Source organism: Anoplopoma fimbria, chromosome 13 (assembly GCF_027596085.1).
Source record: "Anoplopoma fimbria isolate UVic2021 breed Golden Eagle Sablefish chromosome 13, Afim_UVic_2022, whole genome shotgun sequence".
In the NCBI taxonomy this organism is placed as follows: Eukaryota; Metazoa; Chordata; class Actinopteri; order Perciformes; family Anoplopomatidae; genus Anoplopoma; species Anoplopoma fimbria.
In genome coordinates this window covers 16,144,491-16,156,405 of record NC_072461.1, presented here as the reverse complement: position 1 = coordinate 16,156,405, position 11,915 = coordinate 16,144,491, and the positions used below count along the sequence as shown (strand labels likewise).

Genomic DNA, 11,915 nt, shown 5'->3' with positions numbered 1-11,915 from the left:
TAACGTGACGTTTGTTTTCTGACCCTGCAGACGTGTGACGAGACGGAGCTGGAGGCCCTGTGTGCTGAGATTTCCTCCCTACACCATTCGGGAGAAAGCCCTGACTCCCCCAGCCGGCCCTGCTGCACCTTCACCTATGTCACTATGATGGGTGATGAGGTGGAGCTTTGTCAGGGGGTCGCAGCCTCATCGTCAGGTATAGGAAACTTTACCTGAAAACTTAGTTCAATCAACCCTTCAAAGCTGCAGTTCATCAATAAGTTCATCAATAAGACCTAGCTAATAGCAGTCTGATTTCTTCACCTTTTATACATTGTGTGCTTGTTTGTGTGTGTTAAGCTGGGAGAATAAGGATATGTACGCACGGGCGGTGCGGAGTCTTCGTCTGAGGGAGCTGGAGAACATAGAGTGTATGACGGCGGTGCGTGCAGGGCTCGGTTCAATCATTCCCCTGCAGCTGCTCACCATGCTCAGCCCCCTGGAGATGGAGCTGCGCACCTGCGGCTTGCCTTACATTAACCTGGAGTTCCTCAAGGTACGTTTGTGTGAAAGTGCCTGTTGAAATCTGTTCATACTACTGTACAAAGAAAGTGTAAACATATAATGCAAATCTGTGGTGGGCCATTCACTACTAACTATGGTAATAACTAGGTTTTGCATGAGAAACACCTACTTACAGGTTAGTATTAATAAAATGTAATCAAAGTGTGCCCCGCTCTCTCCCTGTAGGCTCACACCATGTATCAGGTGGGTCTGATGGAGACTGACCAGCACATCGAGTTCTTCTGGATCGCCTTGGAGATGTTCACTCAAGAGGAGCTCTGCAAGTTTATCAAGTTTGCCTGCAACCAGGAGCGAATACCGTTCACCTGCCCCTGCAAGGATGGGGGGCCGGACACCGCCCATGTTCCCCCTTACCCCATGAAGATTGCCCCTCCTGATGGAGCTGCAGGTAATGGCAAACAAGGTTTCAACAGTGCCATGTTTGGACACAAGGGCTGCTATCTCTGAGTGATGTTCGTCTTAGTTCAGACACTACTGATAGTGATTATCAAAACACCTTGTCTTGTCTTGAATCCTTGGACAGACTTTGAACATGTTGTTTGTCATATGTTGTGTTTTTAAATGAATAGATTTGTAGAATGGACATGTGACGCTGTTCCATGTAGGCGGACACACTGTTTCCGATGTGTGAACTTCTCATCTTTCAAAGAAGTGGGATCTGTCCTAGTTTACTTAGTCACTATTTAGAAAGACAGGCAAAAAACAAACAGGTCTACAACAGATAAGATACGTTAACACTTTATCACCTAGACAAGCTTAGTAATTAATCGAGAACACTTGCTACCCAGCAACTCATTGGCCTCCTGCAGTTTCATATACAACTCCAGTAGTCAACATACATAACAAGGCTCATCGTGGAATAGAAGAAGTATGTGATTTTGTTGTAATGCTCCTCCCTGTCTCTCTTCTCTCCAGGTCAGCCAGACTCGCGCTACATTCGCGTGGAGACCTGTATGTTTATGGTGAAACTGCCCCAGTACACATCTTTGGATGTGATGCTGGAGAAACTGCGATACGCCATCCACTACCGCGAGGACCCCCTGAGCGGTTAGGAAGACTTGACACCCAGATGTTCCCAAGCGTATATACCCACCACCACTACTGGACCTTCCTCTCAGACAGACCACAGTTCGTTATGCTTTGCTGCTCCAACTAAATCACCAATTTTATTTTAATTTATTTTGGGTAGTTTATTTTGAGATGCTTTGCATGTTTATCCCTGCTTTTTTTTCAGGTTACACAAATATTGAATTTCACAATATGTTTTGACGCTTTTTTTTGTGAAGAATACATGAAAGATAATCTGACACTGCTGTTCTGGTTGCACTGAGTTTGAGGATGGCGTTGAAGACAACTGTGACATGCTTTTTTCTTTTCCTTTCCCCTTCCCCTACCTTTAAAAGAGGGTTTAACAAGTTTCAGTCAAGTTCTGTGAATTTAACAACTAAATAGGATGACTTCAGATCAGCACTTTACAGTTGCTGAATCCTCTTTTCTGGTAACATTTTAGTATTGAAAGCATGGTTTCAGCAAAACTATGAGCTGCGGAACTTTGCATTGCTGTGAAGGCAACAAACAAACTGTATCTTTCCTAATGCTTAACCTAGCTGCCTCCCTCAGTGGGGTCGTTTGCTGTAGGAGACTCTCTCCAGAGGGTGAGGCTGGATGTGTGTGAAGAGAACCCCATGATTTCCATAGAATTATCTGACGTATGAGACGCAGGTACGACTACTACCAGAAAAAAGTAAACGTAAAATTCTGCCTATTTTTGACCATGTCAGCAATGAGCGCGCACAAGATGTGAACAAGTGCTGTACAGGATATTATGTAGTTTACTGCCTGTTTAAAAAAAAAAAATATGAACTGCTAATGGACAAACTTATGCCTATATAAACTGAATACATTTTATCCAAGTCTCTGAAGAGAGGGTATTTAAGTCGTGTAAAAAGTCATATTAATCTATTAGTTTATGAAATTGCTCTTTGATTTTTCGAGTAGCTTTGGCGGCATGTTAGGTCAGGTAGATTGGACGATAGGAGAGGCCTGCTGGCTTGGTTATGCTTGCGTTTCAGGTTTTGTGAAACCTGTGTCACTTTGTGATTCTCAAGAGCTGCTCTCCTACATGGTTTGTGTGCTACTGCTACTGAATGTGTAACAACCCCCCCCCCTCGCTCCCCAAAATACACAATCTACACACATACACTGGGGGAGGGGCGGCGAATTATCCTGAGTTCGGCCTTTTCATCATTTTCTTTATTGAAAAAAGAACAGGGTTTTGCTTTTTTTCTTTGTTTGTTCATTTTACCCATAACCAAATATTTAGCTGTGTAAAAATTGAATCGGGGGAAGAAAAAAAATGTAAATAGACTGACGTTATGTTTGATGGGAATTTTTATTAATTTCTAATTCACTTCACCTTATAATTTTTGTTTTTGGTTTGCACTACTCTTCCAAGAAAATATTCTAAAATGAGCAAACTAGACGATGTCTGTTGGATATCCAGTTTGTTGTGTTGTTATTTTTTATGAATTTTGGAAATACCAGTAATCTTATCACCTTTTGTCTTGTACTCAGATGGATTCAATTTCTTCTACTCATGGTGAAAGATGTTTTCTTGTATGAGTAAAATCACCATTTTACTTGGATAGAACTGAAAAACATTTGACGCATATTGGATTGTTGAATTGCTTGCAAGTTTTTGTTTTGGTTCAGTTCTTTTGAAGGGTGATATACCGCTGCTAACAGGGACGCTCTCTCCTCTACTTCCTCCTCCTCCGGGGCGGTAGATAAGGTTATAAAAAGGACATATCCATACAAAGAGGTGTTGCGATAAAAATGTGTGCTGTACATTTACTTGATATTTATTACAATTATTTATGGTTGCATTAACTTAACTTTTACTGTCTTACCTCTGCTCATCAGAAACTTAACATATCTAAAATGGATTATACAGATGTAAAGAATCAGATGGCATTTGAGATTTCTGTGTCACAATAAAAGAAATGTCTTCATGTACAAATTCACTTTTTCTCGCTTAATGTATTTTATTTATTGACCCACTACATTTTAATGCGTATTTTAGTTCATTTTCATATAGGGTATTGTTCAGATAAATATCCAATGGGATTGGGGAAAACATGTTTAATGAATGGATGTTTTCTACTTCAAATTCCTCCCAAAATTGCTCATTTGCATACATGACTGAACAGCGTTGACATGGTGTAGAGGACATGCATGTTACATGTGTGCATAGACAATGACTGTTGGTCATGATGAATGATGACTGTGAAACATACTTTGTCTCCTTTTAGGACATGCCTTTTATGTAAGGACCCCTTGCGACCAACTCTGGTTATGTCACCAGACACCTTTTCAAAGCAGCAAGTGCTGGACCAGGCCAGTTCTAGCTGGATCTCCAGTCATGCTCCTCAATGACTCACGCTGTATTTAGGCTCCATTATATGCCATTTCCAAAAAGGGAACCATTGACCACTATAGACGCAATGTTTCATCAGCAAAAATTCCTCACTAATTGGTCAGATATTTCCGCTGTAGATAATGATTTATCAAAAACATCTATTGGTTGAGTTTCCCCTAATGTTTTGACGTAAGATGTTTAGTTGTAGGAATGCTAGGAATGTCTCCAGCATATTGACTCGGTTTCAAAGGAACTAATCAACTGTCCCTCACACACAGCTGTCACCCCTCTTTGTGACGTAAGGGCCCACCACCCGTTTTAATGATCGTCAGACCAATGGGTAGCTAGGAAAAGGGCCACATCCCTAAAAATCCAGCCAATTGAACGCTGGGAAGTTCAGTGTAGTCAAAAGGTGTGGAGATGTTTGCCGTGGTCATGCAACATGTGACTGACCCAGAGACAGTTTCTGTCTTCAAGCCGGAGAGGCCACTTGACCTGGCTGGTATACAATGCTGTGTACTGAAATCCTCATTCTAGGATGTTAATGTTGACCAAAAGTTGAAAGTTGTTGGTCAAATTTAAAACTTCATGATTGACTCATTCATTTATTCGGGATCAAAGCTGCTTTAGGATGTAATTCTGTATGCATCGTGCCTGCCAAAGCACTCACTTTGGAGAGGGGAATTTAATTTGACAGTACGCTACTGGGACCAGAGCTCTTAATGATATATCATACAATAGTTTCATGGTATGGCTGGGATTGTAATTAAGCTGTGGCCCCAATGCACTGCACCGTGCTCGCACTGCTTAAACATCCCTGCAACACATATACAACATGTAGACATACAGTATACACATTTTATATATTGAAGTACTTTGGTTTTCTTTTGGATGCCTGTTTTGAAGAGGGCAATTTATGATTGATTTCCAAAATCTATTTTTGAGAATGATTGATTCATTAAACACTTGATATGTTTAGTCCTCAGAGATATAACGTATAAATTGATATTGGATTTTTGAATACCGTAAACAACACATCGGCCAACAGTGGGGGTTTTTTCACACAAACACATGACGTAAGCAAAATATCTTGAATTAGATACCTTAGATTTAAAACTGTGACACATACTAAGCCAAACTATCATTGCGTTATTCCATCTGCAGTCAGGAATAATTCATTTGTCAAGGCAGGAAAATGATTCTTTAGGTATAATATTCAGAAATTAATTTATTATTTTTTTAAATATATAATTCATTGTACAAAAGCAGAACAACACATGAGCACACTTAATACAAATACCAATGCAACCTCAAACTGTCAGTACATTTTAGTTTTTCTTAAAGGGATCTCTGCAGTCAATAACTACGTCGACCAGAGCAACATCACAGCTCTCACCTTCTCACATTTGTCAGTCTCAGTGCTCAGAATCTCACAGTCTGGAATCGTTTGGTCTATAGAGCACACGAATATTGGGCTTTATGGATTGAGACCAGCTGATGGAGGAATGGAGGAAAGGTCAGGAGGACCCGAGGTAGTCGGCCGCGCTAGATAATACCGAGCTGTTTTTTCAGCCTCCACAGCTGCTCCATGCTGATGTTGTTGCCGCCGCACACCACAATGACCACCGGGCCCAGGCGCTGCACCAGCTTGCCCTCATCCTGCAGCCTTTTGATAATGTCACTGTACACAGCTGCCAGGGCAGCACCACAGGCAGGCTCCACCAGGATCTTCTCATCATCTGCAGAAAGAGGAGATACCAGGAGAGTTCAGTCTCACAGCTGATTGTTGCCATTTTATGTCAGTTGTGCATCTGTTCAGGGGCAGGTTGCACTCACCTACAAAGCGTTCCACAGCTTTTACAGCCTCTTGGTCTGTGACTACTTCTGAGAAAACTGTGTGCTCCTCCACCAGTTTAAAAGTCTGTGCAGACACCCTCGTCAGGCCCAGTGTGGTTGCAATGCTAGAGAGCAAAAAAGAACGGTTAATCTTTGACGAACAAAGAGAAACTATGTGAGAAAAATGTCATTATTTGAATGCAATATCTATGAGAAGATGTTACCTGGTAATTTCAGGTAAAGTGACCAGCTCCCCAGCCTTCATTGCTGCATTGAGGCTATGTGCTCCCATGGTTTCCATGGCTACAATGGGCACGTCAGCCCAGCCGGCACGACGCAGTCCCTCCACCACTCCGTTCAGCAGGCCTCCGCCTCCCACCGACAGCACTATCGCTCCCGGCTTCTCCTTTAGGTCTTGCTCCAGCTCCTTCACCAGAGACGTGTGGCCTTCCCTGCAAACACAAACACAAGCCTACACTGTCAGTTCCTTCAAATTCAATTTGATTTTAAGTGTTATGGAAGGAAGGAAACACTGATTGTTTCTCTTTAATAAATATTTCTTGAATTCAGGTGCACTATATAATGCTGGTCATATCCATTGTAGCCCTTAGTGTTGTCAGCAATTTACACTCTGTGACGTGGGGGAAACTTAATTATCTGACGGTCCCTAAAAGGTAGCACTGTGCTAAGATACCGTGCATCTGACATAACACCTCATCAAGTCCCTGCAACCCAGCATGCATGACACCATCATGATAAGACCGGCGTTATATCAGTCAGTTGCACATCCTAAAACAATTTTGTTTACAGAGAAGAGTTAAAGAAGAATCTGTCTTATCATGTCTTTGTCTCTTATCTCCTCATGACAGATAGATTACTATGCAAGAGATTCTGCACAGTGCATATGTTGAGGAAAATCCAAAGTCCAGTTCAGAAGTTGCTGTGGTGGTGTGAGTTTAATGAAGTGTGCCGGCACACTGATAAACTGACAGACACAGAGCACATCTGAGCCGGTGAGTTGACCCAGAGCAAAGGGAAAGGAAGCATTTTACACAGAAAGCCAAAGCAGTGGTTCGACTTTTATGTAAATTGTAACAACAAAAGGTAAGGCAAGACCATGACGAGACATAATGTAATTACAAGTGGTAACAAAAGGCTGGAAAGGGTCATTTGCATTTAGACCTGCAGGAAGGACACACCTTTGGTATTTGATCACACAGTAGGGGGCTGGAAGTTGCACCCAGGCGCCATTTTGTTAGTCAGTCTGTACTGCTCAAAAGTTTATTCTTCATCACATATAGTTATGTACATGCTGTCACAATCCCTGAAGGACAGACACACAGAGATCGTCTCACCAGATGAGAGGATCATCGAAGGGAGAGATGAATATCCAGCTGGGGTTATTTGCAACAAGCTGCTGTCCGTATTCAATGCTTTCATTTAGAGCCTGAAAGAGACCAGATACAACTTCATTTCATCTGATAAATCATTTGGCATGCTCAGTCTGTTCTAAATGTTATGTGATAATTGGTTGACAAGCAATAAGACAATTATAATAAATGCACACAGAATTTAACCAGAATCCAACAAAACATGTAGCTAGTTATGCTTAAAATAGAGTACGATTGATGTTAAGATTATAGTAAACAATCCATGACATTAACTAACCTTGCCGTGGATAACCACATTGGCACCTTCGTCCTTCAGCCTCTCCACTGTTTGGGTTGGTGTAACACTTGGAACTACTATGGTTGCAGGTACCCCGAGCTGACGGGCAGAATAAGCTGCTGCCATACCAGCATTTCCTCCTGTTGGTGCAAAAAATGTCAAAGATGACACACCAAAATCTACACCAACAGAGCCAAAGACAACTAAAAACATTGATTTTTTTCTTTAATTCTCACCTGAACAGCAGACAAGCTGCTCACATCCTCTCTCAGCCCACTACAAGAAAAAACAACATTACAGTCAAAAAGGGTACGAACACATCATCCCAGTGTTCATACTGGTGCATGTGGATCTATGCTAAGCATCTCAACCACACCACAGGACAAAACGCATCACCCCAGAGCAGAGGAGATTTACTCACAGTTTTGCAGAGGTGTCCGATGCCCCTGATCTTAAAGGATCCTGTAGGCTGGGATGAATCCAACTTGAGGTAAACAGAGGTCCCAGCTATTTTAGTCAGGGCAAGGCTCTGCCTCAATGGAGTGGCCACATGAAGAGGCTGCTGGGTCTTCATCTCACTGTAGAACAGCAGAGAAATGGTTTCTCAAGAGACAAGGGCCAAATAATTCGAAAACATCAATTTTGTTTTCTACGATCGTTCACAAAAATATAAAAGTACAAAGATGATGTTTTATTCAACGTACCAGTCTCAGATGGATGGCAGGGTGACAAGCAGTACTGGGTTTCACTGATTCCAAACGTCCTCATTCACTTTGCTCTGTCATCTTTCCTGACTATATACCCACTTGAGCTGTGGGCTTGGCAAAGGAGGCCCACTTTGAGACCAATCAGCGTGAGGCATGAGGCGGACCCTCCCAGTGACCGTGAAGAGGAGTGAACGCTGAGGATGAAGAAGATTCCTCTTCATTGAATTCCATCCCTTTGACAACAACAGTTTTGGAGGTGTCATGGTTTAATGTATAAACTGGAATACGTGAGCAGTCTGCACTGGTGTGACTGGAAGCACTATGCACAACAATCCACTCTGTGCTGACATCATTAAAAGGGAATATTTTTAATCCGTCTACGTGACACAGCGAGTGCAAAAACTTGTTTTAAGTAACAGTCATTGCATAATTCCACCTTGTTCTCGCATCCCCTGAGACCCCCTGTGACATTTTGACACGCTGTCCTTTGCGCGTTGCTTCTCCCTCTAAAGGACTTGCACGCTCCGCCGGCATTACCTAAAGAGTCGCGACTATTTTGGCCCTGATGCCCCGACTACCAAAAGCGGGTAGCGGGAGCAGCCGCCGTGAGGACGGTTCAAACCTGAACGATCCGGTGTTGTGACTGCGAGCTGCTGCCTCAGGATGACTGGAATATAGAACACTTTAATATGAGGTCTGGAAATGTCTTCAGAATGTTTTTTTTTTTTTTTTTTTTTAAATCAAATGTAAGTGGTTAGTGGATGTTAGTAGCCTTCTAAAAGTCAACTTCAGGTTACACAGTTCAGCTTTTTGCAGGCTTCTTAACTAAAGTATTTGCATTTTATTATCATGTACTTTTTTTTACTCCATTACATTCATAGGTATCAGCTAAGTTACTTTGCAGAATTTGACATTAAAAGTCATATTATTATCTTATAAAATGACAATGATTAAATTGTCAACAACAAAAAAACAAAAAAAAACAATAGCCATATGACCTAAAACATCAAAATAAAGCATACATGTTTATGCATCAACAATATATACATGCATAATGCTGAATACTTTTGATATTTTAAAAACATACCGTTGGTAATACATGTCGGCTATTGTTTGGTTGTAAGCAAGACCTTTTACTTTACCTTTAATAGACTATCTTTACCTTTTAACAGATTGCTGCTTCCACCACTGCATGTAGGTCAGACTGTCAAACAAGGTTGCTCATTATGTCAGGTGATAAGCAACACAGAATTTAAGGGAATAAGCTGCCTTGATTTCAAACACATTGATTTCAAAGTTGTTGTTTTTTCTGAACCTTGTAAAACCCTCTTTGGTAATACCGGCCTCGAATATGACAGAGCAAATATGAGTGTGAGAGAGCGAGCAAAGACGTGCTTATATTTATATTGTAGGGAAAGTAAAAATAATGCCAGATAATGCAGAGTTTATGACAGCAGACAGGAGCACTGTGGGTCAGTGGTCAACATTGTAAACTTCTTCATAGCTAAAAATGAGCTTGATCTGACTTTCAGGTCAGAATTTTATCATATTGTTTGGTGGGAGTTATTGTTAGATACAAAAAGGTGTACTTAAATAGTTATGCTTTAAGCTTTTTCACAATTTTTTAAAATCAAGAATTTGGAGACTTTCACCTAACCTTGCTAGTTTTTACAGTATTTTATGGTATATGTGATGCTTTAAAAAAAACTATACACACTATAGGCTTTTTTCACAGTACATTTTGACATGTCAGAGCAGGAAAGCACAGCTGGAGCTTATTGAATTAACAATGGCCCCATACCATTTAAATGTCCCAGTACAAGCCATGACAGCAAACATGCAAAGTATCAGAGCCCTCGAAATGAATGCAATGCAGCCATCATTAATGCTGGTAATTACACCTGTGCTTTTCCTACACATCAAAATGTCAACAGTGGGAAAGGCTTATTTCAAGACTTGAGTTACTTTTTCTCAGTTTGTAGGGAATTACGTGTTGGTGTCAAGGTCAAAGACCACTATATAGAACACCATCTGCTGGTGAAGAGCTGTACGTAATTATTTTTCATCAGAGGTCATACTGTTGTTACACTGGTTGGACTCATATGGTTTATTAGAAATAATTCTTGCTTATTTCTGCAATATCATTTTTGCAATCTTAGTCTTAAGGTCTCGTAATAGGTATTATCAGTTCATATCTGAAGTTACCATTGCAAATGATTTTCGGAAAACAATACCTGAAATACCTGAAGGGTTGGGCAGTGAAGAGGCTCCCCATTCATGAATTTATTCTGTGGCAGTAGTGCCGAAACAATTTTCATTTGAATGTGGCATGTAAAATGGAAATACACAAATATTTAACAAGCACTATATATTTAAAATTTAAAAAACAAACACATTAGATTCTGTTAGATGATATTTAAGATTCTGAAAATCTGTTCAATGTGCTTTTTGTGCTCAACTTAGTTGTCATTAATAATATTACACAAACAAATTCTGTATTCCTTTACAATTAAAGCACACACAGGATGGGATTTAATAACATTTATGGACATCAGTTCAAAAAGTTGTATTGCAAAACAAAAACATTCATACATTTCTTGCTAAACAGGGTTTTTATTGACCTGTCAAAAAACTTCTGGATTCTCTGAGACAGCCGGCCCTTCTTGACCTTTACAGGTGGACCTTCATCAGGTGACCCGTCAGTGGCTAGCATCTCCTCAGCTGGACTGGCTGCACCGTGTCTGACAGCTGGTTCCTCTTCAGCTGATCCAGAAGCATCTATAACTCCATCGTTTGCACGAGGCATATTTGTAATGCCATCATAGAAGCAAGGAGCAGCTGCATCATGCTGTGTCATGAGATGTGGGTGAGGCCTGGTTTATCAGAAGGAGGTTTCTCTTCTGAGTCATCCAGAAGCAGCTTAGGAATGGCTGAGCCTGTGCAGAAAGTTGATGCATCTATCCGACCGTATAATGATACCGGACAAAGAGTTACTTTCTAAAAGCTGGTGTCCATCTCATCCACCAGATTGAGCTGGATTTGAAATAAAGTATTGAGTTCTGTATGACAATACAAGAGGTCATATGTGACCATGTCCTAAACAAATAATATGTGCATTTTGTATTCTGCTTTTTGCAGGTTCATTGCTGCTTTACTGTACAGTTGGATTGCATGTGACCCAGCAGTACACTGGATTGAATGCTGTGACTTTTAATCACAAACTGCTTCAATTAATTTGTCGGCGTAGTTATGAATAAATACAATTTCTGCTGTCAATTTCTTTTTTTGCCATTTCAGGTGGCTAGTTTTTCTCACAGTTGCTCAGATTTGTTGAGGCGTGTAATTGTTTTTCAGTATATTGTGGAATCATCTGTATCTTGATACCTTTATTTTTATGTTCAACATATAATAATTGCATTGTATCATGACTTACTCTGCGTTTCCCAAAACAAGATATCCAAAAATGTCATGAGTATCTCACTACAGTGGCCTTTTCCTGAAGCTCCACCCTGAAGCCCAAAAAGTGCACCATACACATTTTTGAACAGTTTCCTACTCACCAGAAAATAAACCCCTTTGATAAGACTTTCCCCTGTCACCAACCTCAGGCCAGACTTTTAACTGTCATATATATAATGTTTATCTGAAAGGGTGCCTTGGATGCACTTCTAGTTGATTTTGATATATGAATTAAAAATGAAGCCTGAATGAATCACAAGTCT

The 11,915-nt window shown here is 40.8% G+C and overlaps 2 protein-coding genes across 2 annotated transcripts in view; one reads left to right on the top strand and one right to left on the bottom strand.

Annotated features, from left to right (window-relative positions):
* LOC129100759 (probable E3 ubiquitin-protein ligase HECTD4) overlaps positions 1-3,577 on the top strand; it is a 36,559-nt gene extending 32,982 nt beyond the window's left edge. The window contains 5 exon segments of the mRNA XM_054610219.1: positions 31-172; positions 175-196; positions 340-535; positions 730-952; positions 1,480-3,577. Of these exon segments, the coding sequence (XP_054466194.1) occupies positions 31-172; positions 175-196; positions 340-535; positions 730-952; positions 1,480-1,616 (720 nt within the window). The 3' untranslated portion in view covers positions 1,617-3,577.
* Positions 3,578-5,527: 1,950 nt separating this feature from the next.
* LOC129101703 (L-serine dehydratase/L-threonine deaminase-like) lies at positions 5,528-8,060 on the bottom strand. The gene is made up of 7 exons (XM_054611607.1): positions 7,908-8,060; positions 7,723-7,762; positions 7,487-7,626; positions 7,174-7,265; positions 6,043-6,270; positions 5,819-5,943; positions 5,528-5,721 (listed from the first exon to the last, which is right to left on the bottom strand). Exons 1-7 carry the CDS (start codon positions 8,058-8,060, stop codon positions 5,528-5,530), a joined length of 972 nt encoding a protein of 323 aa, XP_054467582.1.
* Positions 8,061-11,915: the final 3,855 nt, after the last annotated feature.

Excerpts from the sequence above, each read along its gene's own strand:
- LOC129101703 (XM_054611607.1), bottom strand. The coding sequence starts at position 8,060 with ATGAAGACCCAGCAGCCTCTTCATGTGGCCACTCCATTGAGGCAGAGC. Across the intron at positions 7,627-7,722 it reads GCAGCTTGTCTGCTGTTCAG|GAGGAAATGCTGGTATGGCA; the intron begins GTGAGAATTAAA and ends TTGCACCAACAG. Across the intron at positions 7,266-7,486 it reads ATGTGGTTATCCACGGCAAG|GCTCTAAATGAAAGCATTGA; the intron begins GTTAGTTAATGT and ends GGTCTCTTTCAG.